This window comes from Hippoglossus hippoglossus, chromosome 6, assembly GCF_009819705.1.
Source record: "Hippoglossus hippoglossus isolate fHipHip1 chromosome 6, fHipHip1.pri, whole genome shotgun sequence".
In the NCBI taxonomy this organism is placed as follows: domain Eukaryota; kingdom Metazoa; phylum Chordata; class Actinopteri; order Pleuronectiformes; family Pleuronectidae; genus Hippoglossus; species Hippoglossus hippoglossus.
This window is the reverse complement of record NC_047156.1, coordinates 14097170-14117279: the sequence shown is the minus strand read 5'-3', so window position 1 is coordinate 14117279 and position 20110 is coordinate 14097170. Positions and strand designations below refer to the sequence as shown.

The following is a 20110-nucleotide window of genomic DNA, read 5'->3' as shown; positions in this document are numbered from 1 at the left end:
ATATCTCACTCACTTCTCAACACATATTTTGACAATTCCCAAATTTATCATCCTGATCTCTATACATCCTGCGCACGGTGACACACCACGGTGATTTACGCCGTGCTCCAAGGATGAAAACACCTCGGAATGGTCACCTCGTCCGCCGCTGCTACAAGCCTTATTTTACATTATTACATTATGTATGCAGGCTGGAGTATGGATAATGGATGAATCTAAAGCAAAGCAGTTTAATTACCCGCCATCATTCTGTCTCACCTAGATGCGGAGCACACATCTTATTAGCCATGGTGTAAATAAACATTAATATGCCACCCTGATAAAGACCGTCCTCCCCCTTACACTTCCTGGTATATTATCATCATCGCCGCAAAGTACACACACCCAAACTGATTCGGTGGCATGTGCAAACAACGGACGGGCCGCTGAAGCCAGGGCCAGACCATTACAAGCACTTCACAGAAAATTATCATTAGTGCATCTGGCTGGAGGCCACAAAGCCCCATCAAAAGATTAAACTGTACACACACACACAGTGTTCTCACTAACCCTGTATGACATGAAGGAGAAACCCTGCATCCAGTGGCTGACATTTGATCAAAAACAAGAGGATCACTACAATCTCAGAGCGGCTCTCTGACAGAAAACTCCCTCCTGCGTGAGTGGCGTGTGGCAGAATCGGCTCAGGGGATGAGATTGGTCTGTGGAGCAGCTGAAGGAGCGGAGACAGTGGATACATGGTAGGTAGAAAGCATGTAGGTTAACCAGCCACAGGGTGTTCTTCATCCCCTCAGCACATGGAAATGGAGAGGAAGCTTCAAGCAAAGAGAAAACTCAGCATCCCGTCCAGCCCTGAGCTGCAAATACTGCTGATCTGATAAACTACATAAAATCTAGTCATGTCTCCGGGCGTGCTTTTTAACAAACTGGATTGTGACTCGAACCAGACATGATTGATTTAATGTGCAGCTAATAACTGCACACTGTGTGTACATTCTGTATGAAACAGGCTGAAATGAAGCAGTGCACTTCACATACAACCTCGTTGGAACCCTCAAGATGACAGAAGCCGAACTCTTCAAAGACATACATTGTGTTGCGTGTCCACAAAGCTCTTTTATAAACTTTCTCGTCTGCGGATGGACTGACTGCAGCCAGAGCCCGAGAGGAGACAGGCCTTTTTCTGCTCTCTTGTGTTGTTTCAATCACCAGTCGGCCGCACAAAGGAGGCAGCCTGATGGCAGGACGGGTGCACATCGCTCGTCTTCCTGCGCTGTTGTCTCAGTTTGAGCCTCATGAAAGGAAGCGGGCCTTACGCTGCCAGAGGCGGAGGATCCAGCTCTGCGGTCTGAGCGGGGAGAAACATCAGCAGAGCGCCATTCTTCAGAAGGAGATGTCCTTCATTGTGGTGCCAACTTTCCCTGGGGCGGCCACGTTGAGACACAGCCTCTTATTTACCATATACAGGATCTGTGCATGGCCTTAATGAGCTAGGATCTGCAGCATCACAGAGACAAAGGCCACGCTTTCACTGAAGAAGCTTTGGTTTTGCTGAATTAAATAATGATAATTAAGAAAATATTAATCAAACTCGGGCTCTCGCGGCTCTGAAGATGTGTTGAGGGAGCAGGTCTTCCAGCTGAGCCTGTAGGAGTTCTCATTTAGGAGTATGCCTGCGACCTATAGAGCTGCAGGCAAACACACACACACACAGATGCACACACACTCACAGATGCACACAATTAAAAGCAGACCTTGGTGGCCTACTACTCTATAATTAAATACCCTTTGGTGCTCTGCACAGAAATACTGAGCCAGGTTCACACGTGTCAAGGAGAGAGAGGCAGAGATGAGAAGGAACGCTAAGAAGCTGTCGGTTCTCTAAGTTGCGAGTTCTGTTCGATGTGATGAATTAATAAAAAGCACAAACTAATATCTTCCCAGTGTGCAGTTGGTATGTCTGGCGGGCCGGCAGCAGCTCTACAGCTGTACTGTGAAACTTTAATGCTGCTGGATGCCTGCAGCAACGCCCGGGCTTTGTCTCTGAGGTGAAGCGAGGAGGGGGGGGATCCCACATGTTCGATCTAACTGGGACAAGTGCTGGAAAAATGGAACAGGATTTGTCTGACCTTTAAAACCACCAGGACACAGTGAACTAACAGCTGGGACTGGTCACTGGTTCACTGTGGGTATATTAGATTATTTAAGAAATGTTTTTAAATGATCTCATCGATCTCTCCTCAAATTCAAACGTTACTGGGTGATTATATGGTATTATTCTTCACCTTTTAGGCTCGTGAGTGATTGTCATTTGGCTCTAGTTGTTATGGTAATGCATGGTATTCCATCTCCTTCCCAGCATGCTCTGTGTTTGACATTCATGGGGTTAAAGTCCTCTGAATGATGAAGTGCCAGCGTTTGGGACAGTAAATTGCATCGTTTCAATCGAGAGGAGAGTTCCCCTTGGGTTTGCTGCAGGTCCCTGTGGGCTGGCCTTGAACAGAACAGCATGTTGTACATCCATATAAAAAGGGAAAAATATGGGGCTACTTTCCTCTTTATGATGCAGAGATTAATCTGTCACCATATTCACGCATAAATCCCACTTCCTGCTTGGAAAAATACTGTTTTACCTTCTTTTACACTATATTTTATTTTTTTATTGCCAATAAACATAAACCATCACAAAGGGCTAATGTTCTCATCAATATTATTACAAAATGATCATAAATCCAGCGCCTTGTTAAAAATTGATGCCGTTTCTCTCCCTAGCTACTCAACCAGTGAAAATATTAGACAGAAGCATTATTTTATCAGGCAATTCCCCCCCCAATAATAGATTATCTGCTTTCATATTTGAGTTACAGTACACCACTTCATTTTCTTTAGATTATTGGGTCCGTGTTCCCCCCTCACATCCTCTTCCTCAGCGCTGCGTAGATCAGCAGTACTGCTCTTGCCTTTTGGGGCCATTTTTTCCTTATACTTCAGTAGAAATGCCTTGACAACACTGTGGTGGTTACTTCTCCATCCTGAGAGACCACAAACTAAACAGCAGAAATACACTGTATAGATGCTTGTTTAGTGGTTATGCAAATCATCGTTGCCAGAGGTAAAATTAACATTTTTAATTAAAATATTAGCACCAAACAAACACAGAAAAACACACTAATGATTAAATCATCTTGATGGAAGCTCAAAGTGGAAAATGAGGAAGATTTATTTGTATGAAAAGAAGCTGCATGGATCACGACACTGTATTCTGAAAATCAGTCATCCTTTTACACACATGAAGTTTTAAATTTCTCAGCAGTAATATAAACCAATTAAATGTCATAAGATACAAAAAACATTATTTTTATCATGTGTAAATAAAATATTAAAAGTACTTAGATCTGTTGATTTTCACTTCATTAATGACCTCTTATTAGCAGGAAGAGAAAACAATGAAAACAACAATTGGAGATGATATATTTCATTATGTTGAAACTTTTCTGCTTTTCATCACAGGTATCAGATGTTCTGAGGCCACAGAGGAGCTGGAGCCTGCTACAGCTGTGTTTAATGCTCCTACAGCGCCCTCTAGTGGACAAACTATGGTAACGTCAAGTAGAACAAACTAAGTGGGCTTTAATACTTCAACAATGTAACTTTATTTCCAGTTTGTTCCGACAAACATAAGCTGTAATACAGATTCTTCATATAGCAAAAACGTTATGGTCTTAAATGTTGCCTTTAAGTGTGTGTGTGTGTGTGTGTGTGTGTGTGTGTGTGTGTGTGTGTGTGTGTGTGTGTGTGTGTGTGGTGTGTGTGTGTGTGCTGTCGGTGTGTGTGTGTAATAACTTGGATGGGCTTTTGCCGCAGAGCTTCCTCTGAAGTGTGATATTCACCTCTCCAGTGGTGGAAAGGTGAAACCCTTTTGATACTGATGATTGAGTTCTACTGCTCTGGTCCACACAGGCCGAGCATTGCCTTCTGGTAGTCTCCCTTGGTGTGTTCCTGCAGACACAGAGCAGGTTAGAGGAGCTGCATGACAGAGCGAGTCTGTAAGTCAGTAATGGATCTGAGGCGGGTTGAATTATTCATTTACCAAAACAGTCTTTTGCAGAGTCTGTCCAAAGTTGCTCTTGTATTCGGAGCAGATCTTCTGCAGGTCCACCTCGCAGCGGGACACAATGATCCTGGTCACCATCTTCTCTTTGGCTCCTTTGCTCTGCGCAGACAGGCACAAGTCAGCACTTAGTGAAGTCGTACACGTTCTATACTTAACCACAGCAGCTGATGCAACGCTGCTGTAAGATGACTTTTTTGCCAACTTTGGATTCTGTGATCCTGAAGCAAAATGTAACTTTCACAAACAGATGTACTTCTTACAGTTGTTCGAAAAGAAAGAAAGAAGTGTGGGCTTTAAAAAAAGCCACGTTTCAACAGGAGGAAAGAGAAGAGCGCTGTAACTACCTTCATGGCTTCACTCAGTCTCTTGGCAAAGTACAGCTGTTTGTTTTCAAAGCACTGAACTGAAAAAAAAAGAAAATCAGAGTAAATATACACAACAATACAATTTGTATTATTATATAATACAAGTATTTAATATGTGTATAATACTGTACATTGCACATTTATTATATTAACTATATAATATAAATATTTATTTAATATTAACCTGAATAAATAGGGTCACTGTCAATTCTAGGTTATTTCTTGTAATAAAATATCATAGTCATATATTAAAATTAATAATCACTGATAAAAGATAAATGTACCTAGCACCAGAAAGGACTTTTGCAAGTCTCCTTTGACTTCCTTCACGATACTCTCCTGCATGTCATAGGGGCTGTAGCTCTTGTACCTCTGAAACACTAACAAGCAGAAGATGAAGGGATTAAAACAAAGCAAAAACCAACACTGAATGATTCCACAGGTGAACAGGGTGTAGCACCTCTTTGCAGGTGCGGCACACTTCTCTCAGACATGATGGAGATCCAGGTCACCACATCGGTTCCTTTATTCTGTATTCCAGCCTCATAGAGTTTCTGAGTTAAACCAACAAAACACCAGTAAACAAGTCTGCAATGAACATAACTGGTTACACAAAGTTTAATTAAATTAGCCCCGGTTTCCAAGTGTGTTTGGTCGTTGCAGTAGATTTCCCCATCCCTTAGTTTGGTTAAATAAAAAGAACTCATTATTTTCATATTTGGGGTGAAGTGTGACACTGGCCAAAAACATGGCACAGATTTTAAGAAGAGTCTGGTGAAGTCAGTAAATTGTTCATATTCAAACAGCTTCTACATCCAACACGACTCAAATAACCATCATAACGTTGATCTTGGGATAAAACAGTGGAAAGAGATGAAGCATGTTTTATTATAAATTGTAAACTTCTAAAATTAATGAGTTCATTTTTCCAGACAAAGAGAAAATGGCAACTTACTCTGGCATCTTGATCGACCTTTTCAAAGTCTACAACAGAGGATGGTTCCTCTCTCTTGGTCTGCGCAGGAATAAAACATGGCTCAGGTCAGTTTCCACATGTGATGTTATTTAATATACACAGTATAATGTCAGATGCTGCCACATCTCACCTGCACCAGAGCCAAGAGCAGCTTGGCAAAATTCCCAGAGGTGTCACCTGAGACATCTTTGTCCAGATCCTTCTTAAACACTGTAGGAAATAATATTTTCATTTTAGAGTCAGCTCAATAACCACAGCAATCACATAACTGCTGAGTTACTAGTTCAAATATATTTTTATAAGCCAAAGTTTTAATTCAAATTTACTTTCATATTCAGAATTTATTTATATTTTATCCTCATATTCTTAAATATCCTCCTCTTCACTGTGGCTAAGTATCTTCCAATATCAGATAATCATTTGTAGGGTTGTAGTAGAAGTGACCTACACACTGTGATGTGCTGGACTTTGAGAAAATATGAATAAATATTAGAATAATCTGAAATAACATTGATGCCACTCTACAGAGGGTAAAGACAGCCGGTGCATTGACTGATTCTGTCTCTAAAGGACATAAACTGCAGCACGTGCACACAAAGTTTAAATCTAAATTCATCCACGTATAATTTTTCTTTCAGTACAAAATGTGTCACTTTGACCTGAGCACCACATTCGGGGGTAAATGAGCAGCTGGGATGTTTTGAACTCACGTTCTTTGTAAACCGTCTTGATCTCCAGCAGCTCATCGTTGCTGCGTGAGCACAAAATCTCAATCAGCGTTTCCTCGTCTGTTCCTAAACCCTGAAGAGACGGAAATCTTCATTACAAAATGACTCTCAAAGTTATTCACCCCCTCTTTATATGGCTCAAGAAAAAAAGGCATGTTTTCTCATGTCCACTAGAGGGCAGTGTAATCCTTCAGTGTGATTCATTGACTCCATGTCCTCACCTTGATTGATCCTCTGATTTCTGAGGCGTCATATTGGGACGTGCTCCTCATCAGTCCAAGGATCACTGTTTCCAGGGATCCAGACAGCGCCCCCTTCAGGGCTGTGATCATGTCCTAAAAACATTCAAATGGAACAGTGTCACCAGATGTGTCCCGGCACATGATCAGAGCTGTGCAGGTCCCAGGTCAGTATCTACTGTACCTTCTTCACCCTCTTTTCATATGCAAAAGCGATGTCTCTTCTTTGGGCGTAGGTCCGTTTTGTTAGGACGTCAATGATGGTCTGCTCGTCCACTCCTAATGAAAAAGAGACACAAACACACATTAATGAGACAATGGGGATGGAATTCAACCTCTAAATATATTTATAAAACTATATTGAAGTTATTTTGATCAGTCCCACAGCCCCAAGTCCTGTTTTTATGTATTTTTAATTGTTTGCAGTATATATTGTGAAACATTTTTAAAAAGATGCTTGAAGATAAAACATTTAAAGACTGGGTTATAACGCCATATAGCTGAACGTGGATTTAGTTCCATTTAGTTTTTAAATCTTTTTTTTTTTTTCAAAAGTACATTTTACTTTATAATAGGAGAGCACAGACAGTTCTCCTGTTACTAAGTGTTTTAGGAAAACCAGAGTTAGATTGATGGCAACATGTGTATCACGTCTGCACTGTAGAGTAACACAGGCTCACTTCAACATGGTCACAAGGTATTTCCCACTCACGCCCTCTCTAGAAAAGAAAAATCTCTCAACACATAACTCATTCGTCACTACAACAAAATGGTGGACTGTGGGAGGGTCGGCGGTCAGACTGCTGCCAGCAGCTCTAAGCCAGCGTCCAGAACAATGCTCTGCCAACACTGAGGCACAGACTTGGAGGTGTTCCCAGCACGGTCAAACGATTTTAAGCCAGGATGCTGACTCACAAATACCAGCCACTGGAGGGAAGCTGCAGAAGCTGCAGAAGTGAATCTGTTTTTGAGAGTCATGCACAGTTATTATATTCTTGCCTTTGGTTTTGATGGCTGTGTCAATTCTGGCAGCATCTCTGTCAGGGTCAAAGTCCGTTGCAGGGACCACAGTGGGGAACTTGGGCTCTTTGGTCTGAGAATTCAGAGTCGAAGAGGTTAAAGCATTATCAGACAAACAGATTTCAGTGTGTGTGATGTGCTCTATATTTTCTGAGATGGATATTGGACAAAAGGAGAAGTGAAAGTGTGGCATTACCCCAATGTTGAGAGACAGTTGTCCCAGAAACTCTGATACCATAGCCATTCTGACGGTCCTGAAAAAAGAGGTCCTGAAAAAAGATGACAAAACTGTCAACAACACACAATCCGCTCTCACTGTACTCAGATCAGATGTCTGAGTTGAAGGGGTCATGTTTGTTTTGCCTGAAGACGTTATCACTTGATCCACTAAGGCAGTGGCTTCTAAACAGAGGCACAAGTCTGAATAACTTCATTCACTTAACTCCTCAAAGAGTTGATTAATTTAATCAAGTTTCTACTGTTGCAGTTTAAACATTTCGAGCAGGCTCTGCTTAATTGTTTACATACTGAGAAACCACTAATTATCTAATCCCCCGTTCAGTATGACTCACATTTTCTAAAGTAACCCCACAGAGACACACCCTGGAAAAAGTGCTACCTTACGGCGGGCTGGTAGGTTAACTGAGTGCACACTTATGCACAGTGAAGGGCAGGAATACTTTTTTTTTCGTAAAGAAAACTAGAAAGAGCACAAACGCAGCACAAGAACAGAAACTGAACTGAAATTATGTGGAAATCATCTTATGACTCATGACTAAAGTTGGAACGTCCCCTTAAACTTTACTGTCAAGTTAATCTCAGTGAGGAGTTCTTGTTGTTCTAAAATCAAAATATAAAAATCACACTAAACTTACCTAAGGTGTAAAAGTTGAGATGATACAGAGATATGTCCAGGCGATGTTCAAGTGAGATGGGTGTGGACGCTTCAGCTTTTCATAGACACAAAGACTTCCCCTTTCACCGCCCCCGGCCCAGACTCCCTCCTCTCTCCAGGACTCCAACCTTTTCCACTGGAAGCTCACGAGAGGGAGTTCAGGGTTTTGAAGCTTTGTTCAAGTTCAACAACATACAAACGAACGTGAGTGACCAGAGATCTGTGCCTTCAGGAGATTATTAAAGTGATGTCAAAACCTGATTTCATCCTCCAGAGATAATAACCAAACACTGGTATGAACACTTTATTTTTTTTACAAAACATTTCAACTGACAAAATATACAAAACATCTCAAAACAATACAAAAATATAAAGTGTAGATTTGACGTTGTAGAAAGTGCTTCACTATAAAGTACATACTGTACTTCCAGTGGGAAATCTTAAGAGGTTTGTGGTGTTCTTTCCTCTGATTTAACTGTGCCGTCAAATGAGATGTTAAACTGACTTCTGAATGAGCTTTTGAATATAGTTGTTGCGCCTGGCCGTGCGTTTGCTTCGTTTGTTCTTCACGTTCCCTCCTGCTTTCCTCTTTTGGCTCTTGGACTGACCAGCTCCACGGCCGTTGGCCTGTGAGGACCCATCTCTCGCCGTCTGTTGGATAAAGGAAGAAAAAAATGCATCTCTGAATTAATGGGGACTAAATTCAAGCAGCTGCAATATATCCTCACTAACAATGTTTTTATTAAATACACGACAGAGAGCTAGTTTTATTGAAAGCTGTGTGTTGAGCCAAAAGACGAGTTAACGTCTTCACTGAGTGGAATTTTAGACAGGCATTCTGTGAATGTGTCAACGTCTACACCAACAGACCACACTGAGCTGTTGCTGAAATTGTGACACTCTCTTTTGTCCCTGTTGTTAGTTATGGGCTTGTAAGCTATGCAGTAGTGTGCTGGTTCAGCCTGTCTTTGTGGGTCCAAGGGTGTGGACTTCCTAACACTTCACCACAAATCAGTCACACTTTAACCTTTCCTCCATTTGTCATTAGCTGTCCAGCCACGACCTCTAAATCTGTTGTGGTGTTTTTGTCACATTGTCATCTGTCTAAACTGTTGTTGATAAAAATGAAGCACACACCTTTGCTAAGGGTTTTGCCGGGAAGGTGCAGGGAACACGACCATGTGCTTGGTGGAAAGGAAGGACCACAGCCGGATCAACCGGTACCCAGGGCACGAAGCCCGAGGCCGGGGGCTGTGGGACGGAGCCGTGGAGCTGCTGCAGGTTGTACGCCCCCCCGACTCACTTTCCCAGTAGCTGCTTTCAATAAGGTCACAAACGGCTCCCCTGCTTTGTGCGCAATCAGGTACTGTCCTTCGTCCAACCTAGAAAAATAAAAAATCACATTAATCACTGTTGCTTTAAAAAGGCACATATTGAAACATGTTTTAGACCCCTGACTAATGTCTGGTTTCCTGCCAAATTACTGGAACACAGGTGAATACAGAATGGAGAAGGTGACACATATTTTGAGAGGCGTTGAGTAATTGATTGTGTAACCCTCCAACACAAACACGAGGGCACGCTAACGTCACAGCTTCAGCTCGAGGCTATCAGTCCTGAATGTACAGAAATGTCATCATCCTAAACGGAGCGTGAAGAAATCTGTGCCCAGACAATTCATCTGCAGACGTTCTCCAATTTGGAAAAAGTTTAAGAAGAGGCCTCACCCTTCTCTAAATGTCAAAACAAAATCCTGTGCTTGTGTTGCATTAAAACCAATAGAATCTATCACTCTTTCTGCAGAAACGTTCATTGTAAACATTCTTTCAAGATGATATCTGAAATAAAAAGAGGAAAATGAGGGGAAAGGAGCTCAGCACTAAACGTGTACAAACAAATCTAAGATGACGAAACTTACCCGGTGACTTTTTTCAGTAGGTGGTGCAGGATATTCAGAGACTTGGACGGCCTGTGGGCGGAACACAGGTATCACCAAGTTACAGTCTGTCTACTTTGGTGGGGATGGAAACCTCAACACTGACTCAGATAACAAAAACACAGGCGATCATACCACTGACGAAAAGATCAGGATTATTGATTAAACTGACTGAAGCTGAACATAAAAAAGAACGACGAGGTTTATCCACATCATCTGCGCCCGTCTGTAGTGACGACACTCACGTGAACCCACAGGAGATGTTCTGTTTCCAGTCGTCAGGCAGCTTCCTCAGCAGAGCTACTTCTGATGAGCGTGTATTGATGTGAGCTACAGAGACGGAGAGGGAGGAACAAGAGATGCGCTGAGAGAAGGAGCTAATGAGCGTGCACATGGAGAGCTTCACCTCCTCATCAGTCACTCTCCTGGAGCTTACAAAGTAATTAGTCTGATGATTTGCCAGCGTCGGTACAAGCTTTGAGTGAGGGGGGTAAGAAACACTCGCTGGTCCTGTCTGTGCTGCTGCCTCCCACTCACAGCTTATAATTCAAAAAAGGCCTTCCTTCAATTATAGACTATTTTAGAGCCTACAAGCCTGCACAGCCATAAATACATTGGGAAAGCCACATGATGAAGCACATGATGAACCGGGAGCCACTGAATAAAGAAGGAACTCTTATATCAGCCAAGTCTACTGCCAGCCAACTGTAGATAATCTATATTATTGAGTACAGCAGTCTAGAGTATCATCACTGTTTTCTAACTGTCTATTCTAATACTGCTATGACACTTTGTCCATTTTTTAGATTGAATAAACAAAAGTTTTTTTAAACATAAAAAGGAAACAAATGCTTGATTGTGAGTTATTTCCACTTCTGACAGAGCTCCTCATCACAGCGGAGTTAAAGGAACCAGTAGATAAGCTTGTTCTGTCTCAGTGTGTACTGGGAGTCAAAGGGCTATAATTTAGAGACTAAAGACTACGACAGAAAAAAAAAACATTCCCATGCATCATCTACAGAAGTTAAAGCAGCTCACACAGTGAAGACAGTGGTGTCTCGGCCTGAATCTTGAACTATGGGTGAGCAGCAGATTATAAATCCATTAGGCTATTTAATCAAGGTTAAAAACAACATTTAGCTGAGCTTGACAGACTGCAGTTTTTGTAATTCCCCACAATCAGATGTGGCTGGTTGATATGGCAACAAAGTAAACTCAAACACCACTCAGTCGCAGCAGGATGGTGAGTCATCTGCAGAATATTCCGCTGGTTTGTGGGAGGATATGCGTCGTGGACTCTACTGAACTCCGTGAGGGAAGGAGAACAGAAAACTCTTTTTCTTTGAGTCAAATTACTTTGACCTCTCTCTACGCTTTTATGTTGAAAAATAAATGGAATTACACAAGAACTAAGAATGATTTAGGAACATTTTGCATTGATCTCCAGTAAAGTAGTGGCAGTAATGTTAGTAAAAGTTGTACCTATGAATGAAACTGTGCTGGAGTGGAGCAATGTCTCTGTCCACAGCTGGCACGCCTCGCTTCTGGTTAAACACTCGACACCGTAACTCAACTGGTACTCCAGCTTGGGCAACACGTGCACTGGTACATACTACTGGAGCAGAAAACAGAGGAAAGATATCAGACGGTTGCATGAACTGATTTTATACGCAAATACAAAACTATAGCTGCTTTCACACACATGCAGTCAGGAGATTATCCGGAGGGGTTTCTACTTGAGAATGCATTTTTTCTGCAAGACCCTTAGGAAAACCTCTGGATAATGTCCGAGTGAGTCATGAGGATACAGCAGGAGATTATCGCGAGGATTCACCACCAGCAAGTGGGCACATTGATGAAGTTTCTAACAAACGATAGAAGCACAACTGGAAAAAAAAGGGTGTAAAAGAGGTGTCAAACACGTAGAAGACGAAGATGTCAACTTAGAAAGACGGCGAGATTCGAGAGCTTTTGGTGATAAGGGCTGACACCTGTGTTAATGCACTATAAACAAAAACACACCATCTCCTGTCCGGAATTAATAAGTCATGTCCTGCCTCCTGCGCCACCCTTCGTCTGAAAAACATTAATGTGTTGTTGTGAACGCGTCTGACCGCAGAATCACCTGCTGCATTCTTCATGTGTGAAAGGCAAACCCCAGAGAACGTCCGGATCCCAGAGTTTTATGAAATTCTGGAGGACGGGTGTAAACTAACACGTATACCTGGTTTTTGCTGCCGACTAGTCTTGAATGAGTCAGTGAGACAGAGCTGCGCACTAGGAGCAGCATGTCTTGCAGACTGTAGAGCTTGTAGAGCAGGTTTCCCTCCTCTGGAGCTTGGTAGTCTTGTTCATCTTCTGCACCAGCCTGCAGGTCGTGTGACAGTATTTCTGCATTGGGGGGGGGGGGGGGCAATTAAGGATTAATGTGTTAATGTGTTAATTAAGGATACAGACACAACTTAAATCCACATCAATAAACATCTACTTGACACTAACTTCTGTGCTCGGTCGTGTTGACGTTAACCACGGGTGTAGATTTGTGTGGAACGGAGCAGGTCTCTCCGTCCTGGTTCTGGTTTCTCTCTAAGTACGAGGACACGCAGGGTTTAACCAAAGACGTTGGGTTGGAGTGAATTGGGGGTGCCATGCATGGGGTGGTCTCCTGGGGCACAGTGGTGGAGCATTTGCCTGCTGTGGTGAACATTGCTGTCTGCATGCGTAGGATCTCTCCCAGCTGGTCGCCGGACTTCGATCTTTTGGATAGTCGCGTCTGCCTCGTGACTTTCTCAGGGGAAGACGACTGTGGTGACTTTACGGGGAGGGTCTCAGAGGCCGGGGTAACAGGGGGGTCAGGAGAGCATGGTGAGCTCTTCAGCTTAGGTTGTGTTGTAGGTGTTGCAGCTGGAGACAAATCATCAATGACCAGCTTCTCATCATCTGATTCTCCTGTAGAAGCGACGTCTCGGTCACTTTCCTGGGCAGAGTCGTGCCTCAGCTGTTCAGTCTTTGGCTCACAGGTCTCACTCTGAACCTGCTGAGCTGCCTCCTTCGTCACGGGATCATCCACAACAGCCGACGAGGTGTTCATCTCTTCTAGTGAACTGCTGCTCTTGTTTGCAGGATCCCCACTGGACGTTTTCTTCTTACTTACAGGTGGGACACTTGTAGCTTTTATACTTTTATACTTAACACCTACATGCTGCTCAGTCTGTACTTTCTGCATCCCGGAGACTTTAACTGGCGCCGTATCCCCGAATGTCTCCAGGTCAGTGAGGTCCACCTCAAAATCAAGACTCTCGTTTTCAAAGGACACTAAATTTCTTTGTGAGCACTCCTGATTTAAAAAGAGAAAAACATTTCTCCAATGATATAAAAGCACATATCACATATTTTTTCACAGCTAATTGTGGGTCAACATACCGGAGTAGGTTGCTGTTCACTGACAGGAAGCTCTGTCATTAAATGAAACAGGTTTTTTCTTCCATTGTTCGTGATGGAGAGCTTCAAACTCTCCTCATGGTAGAAGCGACTCCTCTCCCTCACTGTCATTTCAGTCTTAAGCAGGGGGGAGTCTATGTACACCGTCTTCTTCAGACTACTGCCTGTGGATGACATATGAAATAAAGGACTATGAGAAACAGTGCCACCAAGAGGCCATTTGATGTCAATGCACACTGTGATGCTTACTGCTTCATTTTGTATTTCTTTCAGAAACATGAAGACATTTTCATCTTTCACATAAAAATCTGATATAAATGCATTGTCAATGTCAAACCTTTTCCAGATTTCTTAACAGTATTTTAACTGCTTAAATCTGTTAACTATGCAAAGGTATAGCTGCCATAAGTAAAAAATCGGTATTCCCTATCTAACTTATTTAAATATGTTTACACAGGGAAGGTGTACTATCTATATATAATTACCTCCACCAAGGAGGTTATGTTGTCACCTTTGTTCGTCTTTTTGTTAATTGGTTTGTATGTTTGTTTGTTTGTTTGTAAGAAGATTACACAAAAACAACTGAACAGATATTCTACAAAACTTGGTGGAAGTTATGTGATGTGGGTCAGGAAAACTATTACATTTTAGAGTGGATCCGGATCAGGGATAAATGGACGAGGATAATTATTTTGAATGATTTGAGAGGTGAAGATGAAAAAGAAGAGGGGTTACAGGCATGAAGTCATCTAAAGCACTTTTACCCACTGGAAGTTTTATCCATAAATTGGCCCTAATTTAAGTGTTTCTCCCATGACAGTCTGAGTGGCTGAATGACAAAGCTGTACCTTTTCCTGGATTTGATTTGATCCAAACAGGCAGCTCCCATGGCTCCCCAAAGTCAGGACCATGATTGTCCAGTAGCTTCACCAAGGCATCTCGAGTCATACACACATGAGGCTCGTAACGAGCAGACAGCTTCTCTGCATTACCATCACTGCTGATTGTCTGTAGAGAAAAAAGACAGGGTCACACCAGAACAACCACCGAATCAAACAGTCAAACAAATAATAAAGTACACACCCCAGTAGATACAAAAGTGTCTACATTTAACTGGACAGTCTGACTTGGCATCACTCAGAAACACAATTAGAACTGGTTTTGCTGAGCAAGACGTGAACACCCTCTGGTGTCTTTTGTGAAAACTGCAAGAGCTGGAATGGAGTTACAATAGACCTGCGGTCATGAATCCCATTCTAGCAGTAAAACATCTTTGTAACTTTATTGGAGTAATTAAAAAAGCGAGACAATTGCTTACAGCGTGCATGTCCTTAGCCTTTTTAGCTGGAGGAGTCTCTGATGAAACACTGTGATAATCCGATGCAAGCTGTGCATCAGCAGGCACTATCTTGTGGTCTGTAATATCCACATTGCCCTGGAGAAATAAAGGGTGGAAACATGAAAAAGGAGGAAGTGAATCAACAGTAAAAGACTGATTCTGCAATACAATACTTCAAGTTCAAAGGCTGAACAGAACCGTGGACAATGGCATTTATGCAGTGGAGTCAGTGAAGTGGAGGGAAACAGCTCTTGTGTGATACAAGTACACAACCAAAAGTGCGTTACCATGATTAGAAGCTGTTTTTCGAAGGTCAGCTTCAGCCCTGGGTTGAACGTGCCCCCCGTCAAACTCGTCATCTCGTGGATCTGGTAGAGTTGAGGAATCATCCTCACGTAATCCAAACAGCTCCTGAAGAAATCCTGAAAACCATTTGAGCCCTTTGTCGTCATATTTGTGAACAAACCTCACACTGAGCTGACCACAGATTCAATTCTTGTAGCATCAGTACCTCGGAATATTGCATAGCTCCCTGTGATATGAAGTTGTAGTCATCAACACACACTCTGGCCACATCTTGCAAGTACCGCATGAACTGCATCACTTCTTTGTTTACTTGTGCCTTTAAACTCTGAAATATTAGAGCAGATGATGAGAGTAAAGCAATGCAAAAGAGACTGGTAAGATCTAAAAACCAGTAAGGAGAGAACACTGGTACCTGTGGAGGATCCATGGTTTTCTTACTCATCAAATAGCCAAGATACGTGCTCTGGTCTTTGCTGGACAGGGTGGACACACGAGGGTAGGGCAGTCTGGGTTCAGGGAAAGCAGCCCAGGCCTCATTCTCAACCTGACTGACCTTCACTTTGGATTTTTTGGCACCCTTGCATTCTTCTGCACCTTCTGCAGCATTGTCTGCAAATGGATCGTCACTATCACAGCTGTCCCAGCTCTTGTTTTTAAACTCTGCAGCGTCTTCTGCAGGATGAGAGCTGGAGGTTTTTGCAGCCCCAACATCACTTCCCTCTTTTATGTTCTCTACAGGACTGAGTCAGAGAAAAAACTAAAATTCAGTCTCATTGGTTAATCTGTAAAACCACAGTATAATAAATGGTATTTTAATAAGTTAATTTATTGTCATACCTTTGGAGAAAGGTCCACAGTTCTCTGATATTAGGTGCAAGGGAATATTTATCATAGAGATCTCTGGTGAAGAATGGACCATCAGGAACCGGAGGATCTTCCCTTAAGTTAAAAAGAGACAGTATAGATATCAGTAAATGATTTATAAGATAACATTCTACACTGCCACGCTTTTGTACTGGGACAGACTCACATTCTTGTGACGTGCAAGATACAAGAACTCAATTGGCATTTGTTGCTGTTATGGGCTAGTGTGCGGTGTAAAGGGAGAGTTACTCTATGTAGCAGCGTTGTTTTCTGTTTAATAAAATACACCAGTGATGAATTGAAGTGAGTAAAAGCAATGACATTAAAATTCAACCTAATCCAGTAACTCAGTTTGAAAGATCTTTAAGTTATTAGTTTAATTCAGTACTTCTCAGTCATGTGTTTGTCATGTTCAGAAGGATAATTCTCTCTGAGAGCTACACGACATAAACAGAAAAAGCATCTCAATAAGTCAAATATTTTACATATCAAGGCATTATTATTTGTGACAATTATTCAATTATCCAGAAACATAATCTGAACTAAAAGTAACAACATAACCTGATCCAAAGTTATGCAATAATATACAAATATTAGTTATGATTTTCTAACATAAATCCCTGGATGCTCTTATCATGGCTGTTACACCTTATATTAGAGTTTACCATTGAATATTTCCTGTAACACCCACGTGACAGTAAATGTAATAGTGAAATATATAAAGTAAAAAGGGTTAAGATATAGATAAATTCATCCAGTATATATTTATACTGGGCAGAATACATGCAGGTAAATCTATATTTTATTATATATTTATTTAAATAGATGGTCTGTATTAAATAATATAAACTTACAATAACATCTTAAAAATACAAATTTCCCCACAGTGGGACTAATAAAGGAGGATCTATTGATGATTGTTTTGGGTTATTTGTTGGCAGCTGATCATCCTGTCAATGTTGGATCAACTTGGTGATCAATATTATATCTGTAGCAATCTGACACGTATATTCTATATATGTATAACCAATATGTCCACTTCTAAATGATGAAAGATGTAACACTGTACATGTGGATATTTGAGTTTCTACAGAGGTGAGTGATTTAACATTTTAATATCGTCACTAGTGATGATGGAGGAATTAAAGTGGACTCCCACAACAAACCAATGAAAGCTCTTCACTTAGTGAACTTGTGATGGAGTCCCTGTCTCCCTGTCTCAGCCTGGGACTCTTCTCTCCTCTAGTTTCAATAGAACAACCAACACGAACAGAACAGAGCTACAAACACCATCACGGTGGTGATTACTGTCTGGTTTACATTATAGTAGCATGCGATGTTTGGTTAGCACGGCTAGCTGTTAGCTGTCAGTCACAACAACTCTCAGTCGGGCTTAGCTTAGCATGCTCACCAGCATGTTGGATGGTTGATATTAGCTAACGTTAAGAGCAGGTCGGTTGAAATGTCCGACCTGTGACAACACGTGCGACAGAAGAAGCTTTTAAACCCCGCTCACCACTGCAGCTCCATCAGTCCACAGGAAGCACGAGATCTAGCATCAGCGTTGGTGAAGCATCAGTTAGCATCAGTTAGCATTAGCCAGCTAACAAGCGTTTGACAGGCGACATTTCTTCGTCTGGTGTTTCATTGTTGATATTAGAGCTTTGTGTACATTGCTGCCCCCCACCGGACATTAACCTCACTCCAGCCGCCTCTTACTGAATAAGAGAAAAACTTTGGTGCTCGTCTAAAACCTTTCCCCCAGAAACAGAAGCTGATAATGTGTTAATTAATTTAAAGCAAACAAAGGTTTAACAAACACACATATTTGAGTGAGGGGATCATCTCCTAAATGTCTTCTTTAAATATTAAACTGACTATAAAATTTGTATTGGCTACAAGAGTTTGTTGTTTTATCATTTTATTGTTAAATTTTTTTTTTTTATTGTTGTGAAGCAAAACAAAACAAGAAGACAAGTGAGATAGAACAAAACCAGACATGAACAGACGCTCAGGATTGACACAAGGAGGGAGGACACACAATAACTGATTAGACAAGTAAATATTGGAGTGTGTATGATTCCTGTGTGCGTGTGTGTTTGTGTGTGTGTAGGTGTGAGTGTTTGTGTTTGTGTGTTTAGGCGTGAGGGTGTTGAAGAGCAACAAGGGGGAGTGGTTAGAATCAGAAATAAAAATAGAACAGATGTTGAAAATTATTTTGTTTCAATGCTGTTTTTCAATTGTTTTATTTTGGTGTTATTTTACTCCCCGATCTTATTTGCCTTTGCTCTGAATAGTTTTAACCCCGTAAAGCACTTTGAAACTGTGTGTTGAAAAGTTCTGCATAAATGGTGTATAATTATAACAATATTAATTATTATTGATATTATGATTAATAATAATAATAATAACAATTATTATTATTATTATTATTATAACTGCTAAAATAAACTGTTTCAGTTTATTGGCTGAAGAACACCCTGACATGAATTCTTACTCTTGTCCATTTTGTGCTGTCGTCAGTCTCTCTCCAACAGTTAAAATGGCCACATCCCTGTTTGTAGGAGGATGAAGTAAAAAATAATCCCAACCCCTGTCCTGAGCTGCTCTCTGATGGTGGGACAAATCAGAGTAAATGTGCTCCAGTGCAGATGCTTCCTCGCATCAGCTTCTAATTATCTCCTCTTTTCTCTTCACCCTTCATTACACCGTGAGGGATGAGAAATACAAGATGTGGTTCAGATTCTGTTGTTTGTTAATCTGGACCTGGGCGACGTCTCTTTCAGGTACTAACAGCTCAACACCTCACACTGGGAGAGGAAGATTATTGAATGATGACACATGTTCTGATATTCTAAGGAGCTGACAAATAAGGAGGAAATAATTCTAAATTAGTATAAATTGCAACTGAAGATTATTATATTGCAAGTGATTATTTCTACGTCTTTAAAATGACCATTGGTATTATATAGGAAAATTGAATTAAACAAGGAGACAACCACTGACGACGTGTCCTTTTCCCCTTCAGGCAAATTGGATCATTCTTCACCCAGAAAACTTTTCAATCACAAGACTTTGATAAGTTTGAGGTTTCAATTGATTTTCATTGTTGAATCTTGTAACTCTGTCATTAAGGTCTGAATATAAAATGTTATATATATTATGACCACAACAATTAAGTTAGACTCTTTTGAAATGGTTGCTCAGCTTAATGTGTTAATGTGTACTGTTAGGATATATTACATACATTTTTTTTTACTGATATATTTATATTAAACTTTTTTTCATTTTCATTTCCAATTGTACAATTTAAGATAAAACATTTCTGCTGACAGTTTCTTGTTAGGTTCAGTCTCTCATTAGACCTGCAGTTTAAGGTCTAATGAAATTATTGTGAATATTCAGTTTAATTGTATTAAATAGGGAGAGAGAGAGAGAGAGAGAGAGAGAGAGAGAGAGAGAGAGAGAGAGAGAGAGAGAGAGAGAGAGAGAGAGAGAGAAGGGGGGGGGGGGGTAAAGAATCAGGAAATAAAAGCCCATTACAAGCGGTAAATTTTATTATGGGATAACAGCACATAAAGCACATCTAAAATCGATGTGTCCAATGCACTTTTAATAAAGGTAATATTAAAGGTACAGTTTCTAAGTACAATATAACAACATTCATATTAGAATGAAAAGTATTTAAAAGACAACATTAAATTTCTTATTTTTCTTTACAGCTGTATTTACAAAATGAATCAAAATACTTATTTTCATATTTAAGAATCAGACAAGAAGGAGCAAAACTACGTTTGTGAATAGACTACCTGCTAAAGAGAGTTCAAAAGAGCTGGATAAAAAGGTACATGATCATCTGTCCCCATTTTAACATCAGTAGCAAACGA

At 41.0% G+C, this 20110-nt stretch overlaps 2 protein-coding genes across 3 annotated transcripts; both read right to left on the bottom strand.

Annotated features, from left to right (window-relative positions):
- Positions 1-3202: 3202 nt before the first annotated feature.
- On the bottom strand, positions 3203-8449 carry LOC117763299 (annexin A2-A-like). Of its 2 annotated transcripts, XR_004614133.1 has the most exons (14): positions 8318-8449; positions 7639-7696; positions 7422-7515; positions 6607-6701; positions 6405-6518; positions 6166-6256; positions 5586-5665; positions 5435-5494; positions 4940-5033; positions 4764-4859; positions 4459-4517; positions 4091-4213; positions 3838-3999; positions 3203-3805 (listed from the first exon to the last, which is right to left on the bottom strand). XR_004614133.1 is itself a non-coding variant. In XM_034588294.1 (13 exons), exons 2-13 carry the CDS (start codon positions 7684-7686, stop codon positions 3940-3942), a joined length of 1014 nt encoding a protein of 337 aa, XP_034444185.1. In that variant the 5' UTR covers positions 7687-7696; positions 8318-8449; the 3' UTR covers positions 3203-3939. The 2 variants fall into 2 exon arrangements, 1 of the variants encoding a protein (XP_034444185.1); XM_034588294.1 differs by having other exon boundaries at positions 3203-3999.
- A 179-nt stretch (positions 8450-8628) lies between these two features.
- Positions 8629-17873, bottom strand: ice2 (interactor of little elongator complex ELL subunit 2). The gene is given in 16 exon segments (XM_034588293.1): positions 8629-8988; positions 9475-9630; positions 9632-9719; positions 10256-10306; positions 10519-10603; positions 11756-11885; positions 12498-12664; positions 12773-13610; positions 13697-13878; positions 14563-14722; positions 15033-15149; positions 15341-15475; positions 15565-15684; positions 15772-16099; positions 16197-16298; positions 17740-17873. Coding segments are annotated over 16 exon segments (2829 nt in total). The 5' UTR covers positions 17754-17873; the 3' UTR covers positions 8629-8832.
- Positions 17874-20110: the final 2237 nt, after the last annotated feature.

Excerpts from the sequence above, each read along its gene's own strand:
- LOC117763299 (XM_034588294.1), bottom strand. The coding sequence starts at position 7,686 with ATGGCTATGGTATCAGAGTTTCTGGGACAACTGTCTCTCAACATTGGG. Across the intron at positions 5,495-5,585 it reads TGCTCTTGGCTCTGGTGCAG|ACCAAGAGAGAGGAACCATC; the intron begins GTGAGATGTGGC and ends ATTCCTGCGCAG. Across the intron at positions 4,518-4,763 it reads AAAGTCCTTTCTGGTGCTAG|TTCAGTGCTTTGAAAACAAA; the intron begins GTACATTTATCT and ends TTTTTTTTTCAG.